The 19,644-nt window shown below is 53.6% G+C and overlaps 8 protein-coding genes across 8 annotated transcripts; 3 read left to right on the forward strand and 5 right to left on the reverse strand.

Annotated features, from left to right (window-relative positions):
* Positions 1-641: 641 nt before the first annotated feature.
* Z517_02747 (uncharacterized protein) lies at positions 642-2,168 on the reverse strand (the record flags this gene model as incomplete). The annotated part of the gene is made up of 1 exon (XM_013431856.1): positions 642-2,168. The coding sequence occupies one exon, from the start codon at positions 2,166-2,168 to the stop codon at positions 642-644; it is 1,527 nt and encodes a 508-aa protein (XP_013287310.1).
* A 1,400-nt stretch (positions 2,169-3,568) lies between these two features.
* Z517_02748 (uncharacterized protein) lies at positions 3,569-5,617 on the reverse strand (the record flags this gene model as incomplete). Its single annotated transcript, XM_013431857.1, has 4 exons — positions 3,569-4,069; positions 4,123-4,543; positions 4,591-4,744; positions 4,798-5,617. 4 exons carry the CDS (start codon positions 5,615-5,617, stop codon positions 3,569-3,571), a joined length of 1,896 nt encoding a protein of 631 aa, XP_013287311.1.
* A 1,230-nt stretch (positions 5,618-6,847) lies between these two features.
* Z517_02749 (uncharacterized protein) lies at positions 6,848-7,711 on the forward strand (the record flags this gene model as incomplete). Its single annotated transcript, XM_013431858.1, has 3 exons — positions 6,848-7,056; positions 7,116-7,409; positions 7,495-7,711. The coding sequence occupies 3 exons, from the start codon at positions 6,848-6,850 to the stop codon at positions 7,709-7,711; spliced, it is 720 nt and encodes a 239-aa protein (XP_013287312.1).
* A 441-nt stretch (positions 7,712-8,152) lies between these two features.
* On the reverse strand, positions 8,153-8,530 carry Z517_02750 (uncharacterized protein; the record flags this gene model as incomplete). The annotated part of the gene is made up of 1 exon (XM_013431859.1): positions 8,153-8,530. One exon carries the CDS (start codon positions 8,528-8,530, stop codon positions 8,153-8,155), a length of 378 nt encoding a protein of 125 aa, XP_013287313.1.
* Positions 8,531-8,874: 344 nt separating this feature from the next.
* Z517_02751 (uncharacterized protein) lies at positions 8,875-10,050 on the forward strand (the record flags this gene model as incomplete). The annotated part of the gene is made up of 1 exon (XM_013431860.1): positions 8,875-10,050. One exon carries the CDS (start codon positions 8,875-8,877, stop codon positions 10,048-10,050), a length of 1,176 nt encoding a protein of 391 aa, XP_013287314.1.
* A 674-nt stretch (positions 10,051-10,724) lies between these two features.
* On the reverse strand, positions 10,725-13,225 carry Z517_02752 (uncharacterized protein; the record flags this gene model as incomplete). The annotated part of the gene is made up of 3 exons (XM_013431861.1): positions 10,725-12,413; positions 12,475-13,059; positions 13,118-13,225. 3 exons carry the CDS (start codon positions 13,223-13,225, stop codon positions 10,725-10,727), a joined length of 2,382 nt encoding a protein of 793 aa, XP_013287315.1.
* A 2,887-nt stretch (positions 13,226-16,112) lies between these two features.
* Positions 16,113-17,255, reverse strand: Z517_02753 (uncharacterized protein; the record flags this gene model as incomplete). The annotated part of the gene is made up of 1 exon (XM_013431862.1): positions 16,113-17,255. One exon carries the CDS (start codon positions 17,253-17,255, stop codon positions 16,113-16,115), a length of 1,143 nt encoding a protein of 380 aa, XP_013287316.1.
* Positions 17,256-17,735: 480 nt separating this feature from the next.
* Z517_02754 (uncharacterized protein) lies at positions 17,736-19,513 on the forward strand (the record flags this gene model as incomplete). Its single annotated transcript, XM_013431863.1, has 2 exons — positions 17,736-17,969; positions 18,020-19,513. The coding sequence occupies 2 exons, from the start codon at positions 17,736-17,738 to the stop codon at positions 19,511-19,513; spliced, it is 1,728 nt and encodes a 575-aa protein (XP_013287317.1).
* Positions 19,514-19,644: the final 131 nt, after the last annotated feature.

Genomic DNA, 19,644 nt, shown 5'->3' on the forward strand with positions numbered 1-19,644 from the left:
ACATGTCCAGGACGACTCAGTCTCTTTGGAAAGGGACCAATTCAGCATTTCCCATGTGGCTAGCAGTTTTCGTCCATTGCCCTCGGTTTTGCCGTATGAGGATATGTCAATGTCCCACACCAACGGGATTCGTCAGAGTTCCGTGGCCAACCGTTCGATCGCATAATGCTGAAACCCCACGGAAATGTCGAAACTCCAAAATTGCGACGTTCCTGATGATGAACCACTTCCAATAATTCGCCGGGAGGGTATGGCGGAGATAGACAGAGCTGTGGGTTGACTCCGTACAGATTTGTTTGGCTCGTCAGGCTCAGTCGACAAGTCCTCTCACAATCGTCACCAGGTTTCGTTCACGGAAATATCGTCGTGGACAGACTATATACCTCCGCCAGGCTGCGGGGTATTGTCAAGTCAAGGGCTGCTTCGAGGCTGAGACTCAAAGGGCCCAAGTGGAAGTTCAGTGACACGTGTTTCTGCTGCTCAGCCTGTTCAGGCCTCAGGGACAGAAGACTGTAGGAGGACAATTGAGGGACATCCATGGTACAGGAAGTCGTCTGCTGGAGCATGCAACTGGCTGGCCGTCGGCGTTGAACGCAACAAAATGTCACGAAGATTCTCACGCGGTCAAGGAGTTAAACCCTCTAGATTACCCGTATATCCATCGTGGGTTCTGCTACACGCTGAAATTGTCGAGTCCAGTGGTGGTTTGCGGCGAGCAGTCCAAGCCGTTCATACACCAGAACACCGTCCGAAAGAAGTTCCCGCAGAACCATGAACGTTTGTTGGTGGACAATTCTGCCCCAATAGAGCACAACAACCTTCTCAACGGCCGCAGCTTGCTGTGGTGTCATCACATAGTCAGGCAAGAAGACTGGTGACTCAAAGTGAAGTTCTGAGTGCGTCAGTTTCATCTGTGGCCGGCTTCTTTTTGGCACAACCACATCAACCTTCATGGTTAGAGCCTTGCCGTTAAGCATAAGATAGCCTGATTTGATCTTGCCCGTCCCGTCCGGTTTTGATGCTGAGACCGCGGCATCAGTGATTACGACATCGATGGTCGACCACTCAGCGCCGTAATCCATACGATTTTGCCCATACTCGACCCTGCCGAACACGGACAACCAAGACCAGCTGGGTGCAATATACTCCCTGGGTCTGCGGAACGTATTGGACAGCGACCAGACGAGCTGGTATGCCAGTTTGTCCGACCACAGTCCTGCGAGGTATTTGCCTCCTCGGCCTGACTCCAACACTTCCTGGGCGATCCCAGATAATGCGATTGCTCGGTCGGAGTCGTGAGTTAGGTCTAGGGAAGAATAGCGCTCAGTGACTCTCATCCAGGCAAAAGGCAAAGGATCCCCATTTTCGGTCAGCGAACGATGGTGAGCGTCTTTGAAGCGGGCAATGACATTGGTTCCGCCGCATAAGCAGTCCGCACAAGCTTTACATTCCCAGAGAAGTTCGTCCCTGCCGTAGTAGACGCAACGTGGGGATAAGAGACGTTCTTGGAGCACCCAGCCGCGGCGGAGGAGCGGAGGTGAGGCGGGTGAAGTGGCGTAGTTGGCGCCGAAATCAAGGTGGGTGAAGTGAGGTTGTTGCTGGACTTGGAGGCCTGGATGACCAGGCACATTGTGAGGAGGGTATCGCGTATCCGATCCCGTAGACCGGAAACAGCCGCCACTGGAGTTGTTCGAGTCCATTGCTGCAATGTTGAGATAAGATTGCCCATAGATGGTGCACATCTTCTGTGACTGGTCGTTCCAATCCGTTTCGTTGCGTTGAATGATGCACAAAGAGTCAATCCACAAGTATTCGATGCCGAGGGCTCGGCAGATTTCTATAGCATCCCGGGCAGTCTTTGGTATTTGAGGCCAAGCGATGTCCTTGGTGAGGGATTCGAGGTTCGTCAATTCCAAGATGAAGCTCTCATCAAAGTTCCCCCAGCGGTGGGACAGGGTCGCATACCGGGCTTTTTCGTTCTCCTGGCTGAGGTATAGGTGCACTCGGTCGGGATGAAGCCTCAGAACGCGTTTTGGCAAGCTGGGAGGCTCAGGCGCCGAACACTGATGGAGATTATTGCATCCGTCCAGCCACTGCTTCAGAAAACGGTAGCTCTCAGCAGAATCTGTCCTGTCTATTGGTGCACATTTCAGCTTCCTCAAGGCCATACATGCCTTTGGCTCAGGGGCGTTTGGGTGGACAAATAAGTTGAAATGCCTCCAAAGCTGGGAGCTGGAGCCGTAAGTATTGCCTGTTCTGATCACCACTCGGCCAGGTCTCTCGCCCGTGCGCATCAACTCAATCGGAATGCTCTCCTCTGCTATCGAAGCATTATTGCCTGGAATTATGGTGTTCCGCCATACGTTTTTCACCGGCTCCACGGAGAGTGCGCTACAGATCGCAGAGCAGACGGAACAACCCCGTTGGGCATTTTGGAGAAACTCGGACAGCTTGAAGCTGTTGCCTGGTTTATTTGAGTGTTGGTTTTGAGGACATGTTGCAGGGTTGCAATCCTCATGGAGAGAACGACAGGTGCAAGGTATATCACTAGCAGACTGCATTTGGTGAGGCATGAACGCAAGGGTAAGAGTATTGACTTACAAGGGCAATTGTATGAAGGGATTCAGCACTCTTTTGAGTCCCAGATGGCTTCTCAGAGAGGCCAGCATTCCAAAGTCCCTGTCGTGCAAATGCTCACTGCCTCTCACACTTTGAGTCAGAGAGATGGCGCAGCGCCTTGCAGGTGCCTAGATGACACAACCCCTTGATCTCGGCCCCAGGAACTAGCAACGCCGGCCACCTTGGCGGACCAAGCCAGCTTTTACAGCTTTGGTATTGTGATGGATCAATCCAGCATGTCTTTTGCTGCCAGGGGCGAATTGCAGAGTACTTTGGGCTCGGCTGCTGCCTGAGGAGGGTTGACGGCGATCTTGTCAGGGCAGGGCCTGCACTGGGCTGGGGGGCCTTTGTGTGAGGAGATATTCTTGGTGTAAGGTGAGGGAGAGGGCCAGGGCAGAGAAGACACATACACAAAGAGTACCTCGCACCGAACACCTCGTAGAGCTTCGACAAGGCTGCAAAGGAGCAGGAGATGGAACCCATACATGTCTCCACCATTCGTGACAATACGAAGGAGTCGGAAAGAGTTGACCGGCCGCGGCGGCCCCAGATTCCGTTCTCTGGAAACCCTGTTAGTAACGAACGCCCCAGCAAAAACGATCAAGCGCAGCCTGATGCAGCTGGCAACGCTTGTTCAACACCGCCCACTTGAGGTATTCACCTAGCGAATACGAGGTGAACGACATAGACTCTCAAAAGCCAGCAGATCAGCGGTCGAATAATCGCTGAACAAACACTCGCGCCATTGATGATATCTGGGCTCGGTCAAGGGAGATGCTCTCCAAATATTACACCCAGCAGTCAGTAATCCTCCTTTAGGTCAAATAGATAGCCAAGATGTGAATTCCTCCACTTCGCCGCCTTGCATTCATAGTCCATGTACCAGACACATGCTCCAAAAAGAACAGAGCAAGGTTAACAACATCCAAGAAAACTCAAATGCTCTCCATCATCCGATTCTCAGGCTGGTCGCGCTGCCCGTGGCACTGCCCAGGCTGCCTCCACCATTTCGATCCTGGTGTCCGCCGTTCATTTCGCCAACACCGTGGTGGGGCGATCCGACTATCTGGTAGCCGCTGCTGGGAGCTGGAGTCCAGCTCCTCTCTGTGGCGGCCACTTGGGGTGGGTGTCGTCCGGCTGCAGTAGGCCATCTTTCAATGGTCTTCTCGTCGTCAACCACCACCACCATCCAGACGCCAATCTGACCTGACTGGCCCAGTAGCGGAGTGCAATGAATCCACTTGTTCTTGCCTTGGTCGTCGCCTTTAGTGACCCAGCGCACTTTGGCGGTCACGCCTCGTCCTTCGGCAAATGCAGTCGTCAATTCCTCACGGACTCGATTCGAACCGCCGATCTTGTTCAGGAAGGGTGACTGAAGAATTCCAGGTAACCGTTGTGACGGGCTCGCAAAGAGGATTCGCAAAGAAGGATATGGCCGCACAAGGAGATACTGCGTGATCGGTCAATCATGGGCACACAGCGGCGGCCTTTGTAGAAACTTACGTGCTGATATATCCCACTCAGTCTCCCATTTATGCTGGCAACTGATGGCACCATGGTATCCGGGTCCTTGAGCAACAGCCGAGGTTGATGGTGAGACGACACGCTCTCAATGTCATCCTCGACAATTTCGCGGTGCATCTTCCCTCCATGGCGCTTGATGGTATTCAACTCGCCTTGATTAAGCATCTCGCTCAGTTCCCGTAGCTCGTCGTTCTTCTCGGGGTTAGGCTTCTCGGGCAGCGGTGGATCCTCGCCCCGAGCACGCAGGTCCAACAGCTTTCGGAGAGATTCCATTTCTGAGCAGTCCTTGACAAGCCCACTCACGTCGACTTGAGCTCCGATATGATATCGAACGATGCCTCTACTGTCAGAAAGAGGAGCCATCATGAACAAATTTACAAATGGCGAGCCGTCCCGTCGACTGCCCCTCGTCAGATACTTCTCGAATCACGCGGGGTGCATACTCACTAATTGAGAAGGACCTCTTGATGTTGCTTGCCTGCTTTGAGGGCTTCTCGGATCCTCCGCAGACTGTGCGGATTGGTCATGGGCCCTTGTAAAAACCTGCAATTCCTACCTAGAACATATGACATGCCGTATTGGGTCGTCCGATTGAATTCTGCTTCGTGTCAGCAACCCACAACGGACCATTGCACGGGTATTGGGCAGGCGTACCTTCCGAGGCGAAGACAATCGGGTTGTCGTGCCTCGAGGGATCCGTCAAACAAAACACTTCTGCCAACCCATCTGAGGCTTCCCGGAGTTGCGGCGAGAGCGAACCCGTTATTCTGGCGGTAATGCTGTTACTCACGACTTGAATGTACTGATGTGTGATGAAAGCAGGCAGTTCCTCCATCGCAAGGATTTCAAAAGCCTTGTGCGCCCTCTCTTCCAATGCCGTATTGATGGTCGGCTTGACCGGTCTTTGTGTAAACTCATAGCCTTCTATCGGGTCTAGACCCTCGCAGATGGCGTTGGCATAATTGATGGCCCGCAGCGATTTCAGAGAATCCAGGTAGTGCACGAGCATAGGCACCGACTGTGGTCGGTACATTCCAAGGAAAGACGTGAATTTGAAGAGGTAACTGGGATCGGCAAAGATGACTTGTAGATGTCCCCTCGAGAAGAGGGCTTGTGTCTGCGTCTCCAGCGAGAAGATGTCGCCCTGGTCTAGGGGAGGAGGAGCGATAAGGTTGAAGGACGCCGGATCATCTTCGAGAATGGGCGCCAGGTTGTCACCGTCTTCTATCTGCGCATTTGCTTGTAAACGAGGCAGCTCTTGTTCCCCGCGCCGACCACCATTGACTTGACGTAGTTCATTTTCTTCGAGGGGTTCGCGTAACAGAGCATTGGTGGAGTAGGTCACAGGTAGCTCTTTGGCGTCGGAAGCAGCAGTCGGCGCGGTCGAGACTGGACGGTCGGTGGATTCGGGGGCGACGAGGGGGAGAGAGGTAGAGCCGGGTCTTTCTGCGCTGAGGGAGGAGGTGGCAATCATATCCAACTTGGCGATCAATAGGGGACAGTGGAATCACCAAGATTGATTGCTCTGGGTCTTTCTGAGACCGTGGACGAGACGAAAGGAGGGCCTGATCGATGGAGCAGGGAGAAACCGCGGGTTTAAGTGATTTCTGACTGGCATCGGCTGGGGGGAAAAAGGCTCGGCCACACTTGTTGTTTTGTAGTTGGGACCTCGAGGGTGAAACAGATTGCGGTGAACGACTTAGACGTGACAAAGATCGCGAGGCATAGGGCAAATCATGCTCGTACTGGTGGTTTCTTGGGGATCGCCTGCACTGGCGTCCGGCTAAGCCGCTGTGCGAAGAGGAGATAGCGAAACCACAGACGTCAATATGTGGTGGAGGAAGATCGAATCGAGCATGGGCGTCCCTCAGTTGGGATCTTCTCATGCAGGTACGGAGCGATGATCTTCCACTGGGGCCGCATTGGCACCACAACGGCACCAGCGCCAGTATAACACCAGCATCAGCATCAGGACCACAGCGGGCCTGAAACATCTATCGAGGAGCTCCAAATTATGGGGAAAAGGGTTTCCCGGTGTGTCTCTGAGTGCCAGCTGCTGCTCCTAGCATTCTTCTGACTTGTCCAATTCCCCGTCGATGCCAACCGCAGGCTACGAGTACGACGACTACCTTGCACGAATACGAGGACCCAGTACCCCCAGGGATCCACGCCATGTTTGCGCTATGCTCCCGCCATCCATGTCCAAGCAGTGTACTGTTCTCTGTCCAGAGTGGTGCGTCCAGCCGCAACAACAGCATCAATGGTAAGGACTCCTTTATCGCCTTGTTCATCTGTAGCAGCCTCGTCTCACATTTCCAGGCTTTAATTTTACCACTTGCCCCCCAGGGTCAATGGTGTGCGCTTGTCGGTGAATCCCCGAATCCCCGGATGACAGGATCAATAAACTCTGGCCAATCCATCGTGCAGATCCCCGATTTGTGCCTCCACAATCATAACCACAACCACAACCACCGCGCCTCGACCTTTAAGATATCTCAGGGAACCCTATCTTTCTCAGTGGGGGAGGCTGTGAGACGGGCTAAAGGAAATCAGCCTTACACCATAACTATCAGATCTCTGAGAACACACGTGCGATCTCATTGGATGTCCCGACACAATAACAATTTGCTTCTCACTAACTGCTGATCTTTGGCTGATGAGCAAAGTCAGCCTTGGGGAACATCTTTATACTCTGCACTAGAAAATGGCAGAAGCCGCTCCAGTTCTTCCATGCTACATCGACAAGGTTGTTGAGTTTCCGGATGGAACTGCTTTTGAGCTGCTGAAACCCTTGGCAACTTATCGCTCTTGTCACGATGGCACCCCCGCAGAGGCGCGCATAGTCCTCACATGTCGCCCCTGCAGCGGAGACTGTTCGCCAGTGGACGAATATGTCATGAAGATTAAGATCCAGTATGTCTTCAAGTCGTACCGAACCGATTGACACCATAAGGCTGACTTGAGACATCGAGAATACCGGGGGGAGAACGACGACCGAGTAACAGCCCTGAACTTGGGCCTAGTACTACGACAGCACATGAACTCCAAGCGCTGGAAAAGTTCCGAGAGACTGACAGCGCGTGTACGCCGGTGCTGGTCAACTTCAAGAAGGCGGTCCAGCCTGCCGAGGGACAATTGCCGGGGGGATATCTCACGTTCCTCGTCATGACAAAGATGCCCGGCGATTCACTCTTTAACATGTACTACTGGGGAATGACGACCGAGGAACGACATGACATTACCCAGAAGTTCCTCGTTGCTCTCAGGTAGGTCATGTATCCCCAAAGCACACAGGAGTCACCACACCTATTGCATCCTAGATGTGGTCCCCACCATGCTGACAGTCGACAGGTGGATCTACGCTCAAGGCATTGAACCCGTAGACTGCGGACTGCGGAACATTCTATGGGACCCAGAGACGAAGAAATGCAGCATCATCGACTTCGAGCTCTGGCGTGAAACCGAGACATCGGTGGGTGACGAAACAAAAGAACTACAGAGATGGGGCCTTGCTCGCCAGCCCGCTGCTAAGAACCACTGGGAGGCTTGGAATCAGATGTTTCGATAGACGGGGGGTTTTTGTTCCAGACAAGTTTGGCTCTACGACAGAATTTGGGAGATTTAAGACAATACATGGCTGTGGTTTGGGTTATGAGACAGGACAGACACGATAAGATGAGCGGGACCAGCTTGATGACAAGCAGATCACAGGGTCGGAACAGATCACCAAGGAACATTTGCGCTGCGGTCGAGATTAGGTGGTTACAACCCAATACCTATGTCCGTGGCAGCCTCATTTACCTGACTTGTTCGCCATCTCCATGTCGTTCCTTGAAAACTCCGGGAGCTCATGATCTCTAGGAAGTTCCAGCTCCAGGAACTCTACATACTGTGGCCTAATGTGGGCAACTTGCCAACAACACTTAGTCAAAGAAATCCAATTTCATTGGCGTAGAGTGTGAAGGCTGCTGAACGCCCGACACGGAGAGGCCAGTTCGACCAACAAGAGTCAAAGGCAATTCTGTAGAGACTGCGCCTGCTTTCTCTTCTTTGTGAGCCCCTTTCGGCTGCCCGCATACGATATCGGGTTCAGTTTGTCGCCACTCGTCAGGCTCTTGTTCCCTGGGTAGGGACTGCTGGCTCCCACAGTGAATAAGTCGGCCGCGGCTGCAGATTCCGCGGAGTCGAGCTTCTCCACAACATGTGGCATGACATCGCAGACGAAGTTCGTCAGTCCCAGCAGGTGCCGGCCACGGAGCAGACTGAGCCAGTTTCCAAAAGCCCAGGCTGGAAGTGGGAGGGCCGTGGCAAAGAACTCGTAGGCTGTGTGCTGGAATCTCTTCTCAGCATCATTGCGATGTGACCGCAAATCTCGCAAGTCTCGCATTAGGAATCATCATTGATGTTGTAGACCTCGTCTGGGGTAAAGTTTGGGAGGTTGACCTGAGCCGTGGCTTGAGATGGTGGAGTCAGCGGGTGTTGGATGTTCGCCAGGCGGAACTGACTGGGCAAGATGTGAAGTTAATGAGGCAACGACTGGGTGTGTTTTGTTTCTATAATTGGTGACGTCATGCCCCATGTCACCGCCACCACCACCACCACCGCGTCGAGGGTGGCAGTGCGCGACAATGAACAAGGGACAATGACAATCCCGTAAACAAGACACAACATTTACATTTGCCCTTTGAGTGCCTACTCGTCGTGGTCTGTTGTGGTGCTCCACTAACTGCGATGGGTCCCGGAATTGACATTGACCTGGAGGCTGCGCGCCTCGCAAACATGCAGGAGAAGCAGAAACTGCTCGAGTCGCTCAACCTGCTGCCCTCGAAGGGAAGGACGGGACAAAAGCGTGCAGCGGCGGCAGGGGAGGCAAGGACGCCACCGGCAAAGAGGCAGAAAGGAGCCGCCAGTCCCAATCCCAACCCGAGCCCGGGACTCTTGAGGACGGCGTCCAGGGCTTCTGCGCGCATTGCGGCCGCGGCGGCGGGAGGTCGTTTGTCTTACCACGAGGATGAGGACACCAACGGCGCTGTCGCCGACAGAAATACTGCCGTGGGAGACGATGATGACCATGGGAATGGCTCATGGCGACGATCGAGGAGTAGGCGAGGCACTCGTAGCGCCCGGCGCTCTGGTCATCATGGCCATCCTCAAAGGGCTCCCCTTGCCGCCAACTCGTCTTCTTCAACCTTGAACCCCCTCTCGTCGTCTCTATCTCTACCCACCACCCTCCCTTCTCTACTACAGCACTACAACTCATGGACCCCGTCGTCACCTCTTCCAACACAGGACCCTGAAACAGACAACTACCACTTCGTCTCACACCCCGCCTTCCAACCCAACAAATCCCCGCTGTCCATCCTCCTTGAAGGCGCCTTCGGGGGCAGTTTCTTCTCTCCCTGGCTTAGCCGCACGCTAGGCGTGACCCTCGTGGATGACCACCTGTCGACGCTGCCGGGACCGTGGCTCGCGCAGCTGCAGCCCGCGCAGAAATACCTCACCTCTCCGAGCTACGACGCCGAGCTGAACCGCCACGGCCGTGCGTGCGGGCAGACGCTCGCGCAGTGGGAAGACGCCGGGTGGATCAATTTCCGGCACGACGCGCGCGGCTGGTTCGAGTGGTACATCCGGTTCTGGCTCGGGCGGCGGCTCAACGACGGCGAGGACGAGAGGCAAATCGGTCGGTGGTTGAGGTGTGTCGGCCCCAGGGGCAGGTGGAAGAGGATGCTGCTGAAGAAGTACGTCGAGATGGGCGTGCGCAGTGTCTTTGACGACGACGACGATGACGACGATGGTGGCGCCCAACATGAAAACAGAGTCAGTCCGGTCATACACCAGACCTGTCTACAGTGGGGGTATCAAGTCACACAAGCGGATTTGGACGACGCATGGGGAGAGACGAGGTGAGCTGCAGCTGGAGCTGGATGAACTCTATCGCTGGATAGTCCCTCGAATCCATTCAAAGAGTGTCTCACCAAATCATGACCCTTCCTTCCCTTTTGAGACGAATCTAGAAGTTGAGAAAATCAACTTTTTGATTTTTGGCATTGCTTTTCGCTATATGTATTCCGAGAAAACGCACGCACGCACGCACGCGAGGAGGGTGCTTTCCTGCTCACGCCTTTCCTGCCGAAAAAAAGAACAACTATCCTGGATGCATGTGTAGCGGAGACCTCACAGAGTCACAATTAACCCGCTCTGTCTCTCTCGCCTCGCCCAAGGGTATCGAAATCGAAAAATCGCAAATACACAAACAACGCCCGCGATGATTAACTCGTAGGTATGTAGGTAAATCCCACACGTCGCCTCGCCTCGCCTTGCCTTGCCTACAAGGTACAAGGCACCCAAAAGGACCAAGGGTCATGCACGGTTCTTTTGTGGGGGTGAAAACAAAAATGAGATTCGTGGTCATTATTATATCCCTCCTCTTCCTTGGAAGAAATCCCATCCCATATGCATGTGATGCGACGCCTGCTTTCGCTTTTGGCTGGCCAGATTATCAAGTGACGTAGTTGTAGGCCGGAGATGTGGCTGTAAGGTCTGGTGGTTGTCTCTGGTAGATGTAAGAAAATCGTCAGGTTCTACGCAGCAATCGCCGTCGGACCGGGCGCAGTCATTGGTCTTTGTGCCAGGATCATGTCCCAGGTTTGTGTGTTGAAGTGAACATACGGCAATTCGAGGTCTGGATCGTACTGGTCACTGTTGATGATGTTAATACGAGGAACTGTGCCTCGAAGAACGAGCGACTGCGGTCGCCGTCTGATTGTGGTACAAGCCAAGTCGTCTTTGATGCCGTCTCGACGTTTGATGAGACTGGTAGAGCTCAGAATCTCTTCGAGTGTGCATGCCGCACTGCCCGTCGATGTGACGGGCGCAACATCACCGTCCTCGTTGCCGTGCGAGGAGGCACTGCTGACCGAAGAATTGGAAGACTCGCGAGACATGCTTGGAGGTGTTGTACCTGAGGTTTCCGATGGTGGTAGCGGAGGTAAGTCCTCGGTGTTGTCAGCTGCCATTTCATGGACGATGTCGCCCTGAAGCTCGTGCGGTTCTTGCTGATCCTCTTGAATGACCGACTTGGGTTCGGCGGTCAGCTCCGCTAGCGTTGAGGAAGCGACGTCACGAGCAACTTCATTCAGACCATTTCCGTAGCCTTCAACGTATATCTCGCAGAATGAGGGGCGCTTGGAAGGCATCTCGTCCCTGTTGGTCTGACCTCCACGAGAGATTAATCTTCGGAGTGAGGCGGAGCGGGAGGCGGGCGGTGTTCTGGTAGACAGGGAGGCCATCAGAGACCCAGGGAGGTTCGCAGGGAGTGTGCGCCGACGGAGCTTCGCCGATCTTCCTCTTGTCAGTGTCTCGCCGAGCGAAGAAGACGACGCATTGGTGTGTGAATAGCCATTGTCGGGAGCCAGCTGAGACTTCTTCTTGTTTAAAATACGGACCTGGGGTAATGGTGTTTCTTGCCACGGCTTCTGTTTTGGAGGCTGACAGCAGAGGGAATATGTTAGATTAGAGGTGTTGCGTACTTCCTTCGGGGGCTGGGCGATCGAATGGAAAGTTTGGAGGACAGCATAGACGAGGATCCATCTCACTTTGCGGCCCTCTATAGCAGAGAGCCCTTCAAGATCATCATCGACGGTCATCTCCTCGAATTCAGAGTACTTGCGGACCAAGGGACAGTCCATGACCAATAGATCTCGATTGGAGGCACCAATCAACGCGCGTTTGTCATCCGCCTTTCGTTTCTCCCTGAGCGCCTTGCGTTTTTGGATTGGATTCCAAGACAGTCTTCGCTGAAGCTTAGGGCGTGGACTCGAGCTAGCCTCCAATGGCTCAGGTAGGAGAGGTAGTGGTTGAGTAAGGGGTTCATAAGAGTGCTTCTTGTCAAAAGCTTGGATGTTCTGAAGAGTACACACACCACCAGTCTTGGAGATGTCGTTCTCCACCATATCCACTGTGGACTCAGGGTCGACTAGGTGCTGATAGAGGTTCTTGAAATCCGAGAACATGGTTGAGTATATGGTCTGCTGAATGACCTCTTCTTCGAAACGCTTAGGAGGCCAAGAGCCATAGCGATCCTGGTAGAATGACTTGAGGAATGCTCGGAATTTATTGAGGTGATCTCGCGCTGGTTGTGGTAGACCGAGGAAGCTTCCCGAGACGTCATTTTCAAAGAAGGTCACGACGGACTTGTTGACCCTGTCCAGTCGGATGTCCATCTCCAGTCTCGCGCGATTGACGAGTGTCTTGGACTTTGCACTCAAGCCCTAATATTTGGTTAGTTTCGACCGTAGGCAGAAAGAAGGCAAAAAAAGGAGGTTGACTCACTGCATACTCGATGCTTGAGCGAAGGCCACGGTGACTCATTCCCACACAATGGGCAAATGCATCGACCCAAAGATCCTCGACCTGAAGAGCTTCGGCCAACGAAAGAGCTGCCAGAGCATGATCAACACACTCCCGGAAGTCGAGATACCTTTGATTTTCGGCGAACGACAGCACTTCGACCTTATTCTGGGAGCTATCATCAGGCCGATAGACATCGACCCTCTTCTTCAGCGCAGCCAAAGCGGACCCCAGTGTGCGGCCAGCCAGTGGTCGGTTGTAGAGCCATGCGAAGAAATTCCGTGTCGTAATGTGATGGTTGAAGATATCCTCAAGGCTCGCCCCATGAGGCGCCGGGATATACAGTTCGTGTAACGATTCCTGGGGGTCGCACCCTGCACAATTGGGCAGGACACATTGCACTGCCGCATGAATCGAGTTCCTCATCACACAGCGGTCCACCAGGGATTCGAACCCTCTGACTTTGAGGAACGCCGTATGGACTCGAAAAGCAGGCCCCCGACTGGACTGGCCCTGTTCGCGCAAGTAGACAAGACAGTCACCTGTTGGCCAGCATAGCTCAGGCTCCTAAAGGAGTTGACGTATGAGTGTCTCGTGCGAGGACGTGGTTAGAATGAGCACATACGTGAAAAAGATTGACCCAGTCTGTTGTGACTCGAGCTCGACCATCCCATCGCCTCAGCCCTGCTGAGCGAATATCATCGCGCGTCACGCGACCCTGAATGCGTCTCATGGTTGGGAGGAAGATAACAGCGAAAAGGAGATTAGAGCTATAAGACCGTGGTGCAATCGTCTATATGTGTCATCCCTGGCAAAAGTATAGGGATAGAAAGGGGGTATTATTTACAAGTGAAGTGAGGAGGAGAAAAGAGTAAGTAAGGATAAAAGATATCTTTCAATTCTGATAGCGTTGCTCCAGAGCAACACGTAAAAAAGTAGCTTGGCGGTGAGGACGAGTCTCGATTCAATGACCAGCTCTGGTGTTGGGAAATAGACTCGATGTTCAATTGCGCATGAGGCTTGCTCTGCAGCAGCTGGGAATTTGACAGTAAAGGGCAATGAGCGACGGGGGCGGGGGTTGGACGGCGACAGGGCGACCAAGGACGTACGAGGAGGAGACGGGATGAGGAAACCCCCAATAAGCTTGTTCATGGACGTTGGAGAGCTTGAGCAAGAACACGGTCCAAGATCCCAGTTTGTGTTTCTGAAGGGTTAGAGGGTTAGCAAAAGGTCAAGTACGTAGTGGTGGTGGTGGTTGTTTTGGTGGTTTTCTTGGGCATTGAGCCTTTAGCTACTCGTACAGAGCTATGATGTGAAAGGTGGAGTTTTAGGCTTGTCCGGCTTGTCATTTTGGCGAGCCACTGAGGCGCCAGTGCCTGTCGGAGCTCTAGGAGACGCTATGCCCGGGGGGGCTTGGGGTGCTCTTGGTGGGGGGCCGGGAAAGGGAGGCTCTGACGTGAAGCTGCCTCCACTTTTGAATCGGGGGTCGCGATCGTCCCGAGCTCAAAGTCCGTCCAGTGTAGATCCGACCTGTGTTTGCAGTTAGAGGCGCCTGGTAGCACTTGGTGGCACCCATGGGTTCGTTAGGCTTCCCTCCCAGTTATCCCTGCTGGCCAACCAGCTCAACAATTGCCTTGCATTGGCCTCGTGCGTCTCGCCAAAAGAGTCCGACCAACAGGGACCTTCCCAAGTTCAAATTCAAGGACTGGGTTCCACGAGCACCGGCGCCAGCTTCCCCCCCTCCCTCCAATGTACCACTTGTACCAATGAGTGCCTGGCTGAGTGACATCCAGGGTATGTATCTCACTGCAATGCAGCAAGGATACCCTCTGTAACCTCCTACCACACATGTACCGACTCGCTCGTCCGACAAACCGCACCCATTTACCGCCCTTCATGAACTTGTCTTTTTGGTCTCTCGCTTCCTATCTTGGATCCCCGGCCATCAAGCAGACGCTCGAAAAGGGTTCAATCTCTTTACAGTGAGGCCGATGTGCCGACCTTTGGCGAATTCCAGATTAGTTCTCTCGCTTCGTCCCCCCATCAAGCGACCAGCGCATCACTTCCCCATTTAGGCCCTCTCGGCCCTCTTCGACCTCGAAGAGTGCAACAATTGCCACCTCACCGGGTCAGTGGTCATCCCTTCCGTCTCGGACAACGATCAGCGTCCAACCTCTCCTCTCTCGTCCTAAGTCCTCTCCTTCCATCGCTTGTCGCCTCGTGTTCGTCCTAAGCAACAGTTCCCGAGACCCGGCACACAGGCAACAGTTGCACCGTCTCTCGCGTGCTGATGCCCGATTGGAGCGATGGATAGGAAATGTAAAGGCGAGCCGACAGTTACAAAAGCATAATTATAGTTGGTGACTTTGCTCCCCCGCATCGAGGAGGTTAAAAAAATCCAATAATGCCCGCCCGTGCTGCAGGGTACGAGAGTCAGATGCTACATGGGATGATGCGAATAGCAAAATGCAGTGCGGTTTGGACCCTGTTCATCCCCCTTTTCGGCCACTTCTGTCTCTACCACCAGTTCGTGCTTTCTCCGTTGGGTGCTCGCTACATGATCCTTGCAAATCGACCAGGACTGGGGTGTGGTGCGACATCCTCGTAATCGTAGACGAGGTGGCCGGGCCTACAATTTCACAGTAACCAGAAGCGCCCGAACCTATCCCAGTGTCCTGAAACTTATCACCTGGGCCCCACCGCTTCGGACCACGGAATTGCTCACAGTGCTCGTAATAGCTACTCGCCAGCTACTGTCGAGTACACGTTGCTGGACCCGTACGGCGACTGGCACCAGTAGTGTTTTGTGATGTTATGTCAAACGTGCCCGGCAAGATTGGAGCAGGTGAGCTGTCGGATTTAGCTGTGTTGTTAGACCGACACAAGTACGTAAAGACAAGGGAAGGATGGATGCTGAGCTCGATACGCAATATGGCCGCGATCTTCGAGTCTGCATCGGTGCCTGGACGCGTTGACTGGCGTGACTGGCTGACAGAGAGGGTGCAGAAAGATTAGCATTGTTTAATGTTAATTTTTTCAGGAGCAACACAGGAGAATTGCGCCTAAGTGTCGCCTTAGCACGACATGCCCTCTGCTTGTCTGGTCAAAACGGGCTCAGATAAGCCGGGGTCCTTCTATATCATTGGAAGTCAAGCTTAGCTAACCCCTGCCATCGACACGGCGGTCAACGGTCGCCACCACTGCCGGAGCATTTTCTGTGTCGAGCCAAGCTGCAGCTCGTGCTCTAAGGGACAGCAGAAAGAGGCAAGGCAAATGTCGATCGGCCCATGGTCTGTAAACAAGCACACAAGTCGAGTCAAGGGCCACATGCAGATTTACATTTTTGGGAGCTCTTGGGAGATGCCGTGTTGCTGGAAAAGCCTCAGCGTTAGGAACGAGGCTTGCATTAGGCTGCGACACTTGTTCGCTGTCCCTGTCTTCGGGATTCATGTGGCGCCATCTTTAAAGCCCGAGAACTCACTTCAGCCCTAGAATCTTTTTTCTAGATTCGGGAAGCTCGCCGACCAGGGAGGCTGTGAAGCTGCCAAAGTCGGTAGCCTGATGCGCCCGAAACGGACGGCTGAGAGCCCCAAGGCACTTATGATTATTGCTGTGCCATCTCAGATTTCGATGAGCACTCGAACCTCGCCGTCCATCCAGTCAACCACCCCAGCGCTCAACAGCGCAACCATCCACTCTCCGTCTTCTTCCACCGTAACCAGACCATCGGTGAGCCACACCTTGACGATTGGACGGCCTTGCACTCCTAGGGCGCCTCCCGTTCTTGCTGGGAGCGTGTACCGTTTCTCCACCTCGGCGAGCAAAGCTGACAGGCTGGGAGCTGCTTCTGGTGTCAAGCTAAACCGTGGTATCACTCGTCTCAGTGCTCCGCCAGTATTTGACACCACGTTGACATGGAGGACGATTGATTGCTTGAAGGTGGTTGTGGGCTGTGACATATGTGGTGGCAAGCTTGGGATATCTTGGTGCACTGGTATGGACGGTTGGACCCCAATCTCTTGGTCCGAGTAGCTCGTCTCGGGAGCTCTGACGTCGGACATGATGGACTCGTCCACGGGTGCTGGTGACTGCTCCTCACCTGATTCTTTCGCGGATCCTTGTTTCCTGGTGGCAGCCGCATAGATCCGTTGGCGTTCGTTGGTGACCATTTTCCTCATTAATGGCATCATTAGTTTTATGATGGTCTGGCTGTCCCGAGGCCAGAATATGCTTCTTTGAGGTGCTCCGGGAATACCCTCGCCCGCTCCTTGGGCGAAAAACTTGTCGCCATAGCCATGGACGGAGAGGAATTCCTCAACACAGTTCCACAAGTTTAACTTGGCCAAATCAGAGCCTCCTGCGTTTTTCTTGGGTCCTACGACTTCCCTGCGCTCAGGGTGCGCCTCGTCCAGCATGAATGCCTTGGCAGCAGTCTGAAGTCGCAAGAAATTCTCAGGGGCAAGCTCCAAAGATGCAAAGACCTTTCCCAGCGGTGGCCTACTGTGTTTCCTACTCTTCGACGAAGGTTCTCGGAACAAGACAGATGCAGAACTTTGGAGGTGCGGAGGACTCGATGCAGCGGGATCAGGCGCATCTCCAGCGCCGTCTTCGTCTAACCTAGGGACATCTTCAAGGACATGGTCATCTCGTTTGCGTTTCCCTAGCGACGACGGATCGCGAGTCTGTTCGTCGGCCGCTGCAGTTGCTGCTTGAACAAGGCCAGCAAATTGAATGTCATCGGGGTAGTCTGAGGCGTCTGCCATGAGCCAGACCTTCCAAAGCAGCTCCTGGCTGCTGAGCCGGGGCCTGCCGGCCTGCTGCAGGTCAGCGCGTAGGTCCGAGATGCAATAGAAGATATTGTGAGGTGGTGAGTCTGATCACGATGGGGTAGACCGCAGCAAGGATGTTTGTGCTGTTTGACACATGTTGAAAGCAAACAAATTCGCCCAGCAAAATGCGGAGGCACGGGACTTCGGGAGCACGAGAGGCGAGATCAGCGTGGAGAGGCAATATGCTTTACACTAGAGACATCGACTGGCCGAGAGGCTGCCAAGCCCGGTAAAGCCCCCTCCGGTTTCGCTGATCGATGACAACAACATCAACCTCCCCTGATCTTTGTTTCGTGTTTCACTGACTGCTATACACGCATCTCACCATGTATGTGTAAGGGATGGGAGGTTTGTCTTTGATTCATTCATCGTCTTGAAGGTCACTCCGGGGGTGGTATTCTCAGCCCCTTCAAAATGTTCACAGCTTCTAAGCTCCAAGTAGCGACGTACCTACTTGGCGTCTGTCCCTTTTCCATAGCGTTTCTTGTCTTTCTCAATTCCTCGGTCTCTTTTGTTATTACAGACCTGATCGGCAAGGAGAATGGCGTCGGTGATGCCGTTGGGACCCTGGGGTTCGCTGATGAACTCGTGGCATTGGTAGCATGTCCTCTATGGGGTTTGCTCTCTGATCGAATGGGCCTACGCTTTGTATGACCCTCTTTGGCACAGGTGCAAGCCACAATACTGATTCTTGACAGGTCTGCGTCGCAGGCTACTTGGTTATTTGCCTAGCCCTGGTGTTATTCGTCCAAGCTAAAAATGTTTATCCTCAGCTGCTGCTGGCCAGGTTGTTCTTCAGTGTCGGAGGCGCTGCGGCCTCTACTATGGTTACGGCTATTCTACCTGCTGTTGCGGCACCGGCTACAGGTGTCCCAGCTGAGGGTCAGCGTGCAGGTGCTGCTGTTGGGGCAAATGGCCATGCTTCCAGGCCATCAATTGAGTCGGAAGTGACGATCACGCCCGCTAGATTCGTGTCAAGAACCTCGCAACACAACACCAAAGCTGATTCGATAGCCGCTGACTCAGACATCGCTGGATCAACGAGTCGAGTTGCCGGATTTGTGGGCATGTTTACTGGCTGCGGTGCCTTGATCGCACTGACCCTTTTCCTACCGCTTCCTGCTAAGTTCCAGTACGCAGGTGTGGGAGAGAAAGCTGCTCTCAAAGACAGTTTTTACATTGTGGCTGCCGTGGCTTTTCTACTGGCTGTCTGGTGCTTGTTTGGTCTCCGACGTCTGCAGAGTGATACTGAAGACTATCGCTCGAAGGCTCACGCCTCTCAGGGTACCCAAGAGGCCTCACGCTTCACCAACGGACTCGTTCAAATGTCGAATAACTTTCAAACAGCTATCATGGCAGGATTTAGACGCTCCGAGATAGGCATTGGATACCTTGGAGGTTTCGTGGCCCGCGCTTCATCTGTCGGCATTTCTCTTTTCATTCCCCTTCTCGTTAACGCAACGTTTCTGTCATCCGGCCTTTGTGTGGACCCTGCCTCCAACGATGATCCAACTGGTCTTCCAGACATCAAGAGAAAGTGTCCTCGAGCTTATGTCGTTGCGGCAGAGCTCACGGGCGTGACGGAGCTGGTGGCACTTGTCTTTGCTCCTGTATTTGGCTACTGGGCAGCCAAATCAACGAGGAGAGAAATTCCGCTACTTGTGGCTTCAATGGCAGGAATTATCGGATATCCTTTGTTCGCCAACGAATTCGACCCTGACGACAGAAACACATCGCAACGGGCAGCGGCATTCTTCGCTGCTTGCCTCATCGGGATCAGCCAGATTGGCGCAATCGTCTGCAGCTTAGGCACACTGAGCAAAGGCATACTACACAAAGAAGCAGATGGTCCGCCCAACGCCATGGTGCACGACCGTCAAGGAGCTGACGCCCACCCTAGCGAGGAGGCCCCCCTCCTGACAGCCACACAACAAGGAACTGGAGAAGCCCCGTTATCAACCTTGAAGGGCTCTGTGGCCGGTGTATATTCGCTTTATGGAGGTGCTGCAATCCTGATACTCACCAAAATCGGGGGTTTGATGTTCGATAAAGTGTCTTTGGGGGCCCCGTTCTATATTATGGCAATTTTCAACGCAATTCTCATGGTGGCCTGTTCGATCTCGAGCCTCTGGATTACCAAGGAACCCGCCGTACAACGAGACTCCAGGGCAGCACGCGGTATCGAATCATGAAAATTCCGAATATTACGCTAAGAGAGATCAGCTCGAAGAATATACCGGTCCTGAGACATCAAGTTTGGTCGAAACAACGCCGACTAGGGGTATCTTGCGGTCTTTTCTCTTTCTACAGCAGTCTCCGCAAC

The sequence above is a fragment of the Fonsecaea pedrosoi genome (genome assembly GCF_000835455.1).
Source record: "Fonsecaea pedrosoi CBS 271.37 unplaced genomic scaffold supercont1.2, whole genome shotgun sequence".
Lineage (NCBI taxonomy): Eukaryota > Fungi > Ascomycota > Eurotiomycetes > Chaetothyriales > Herpotrichiellaceae > Fonsecaea > Fonsecaea pedrosoi.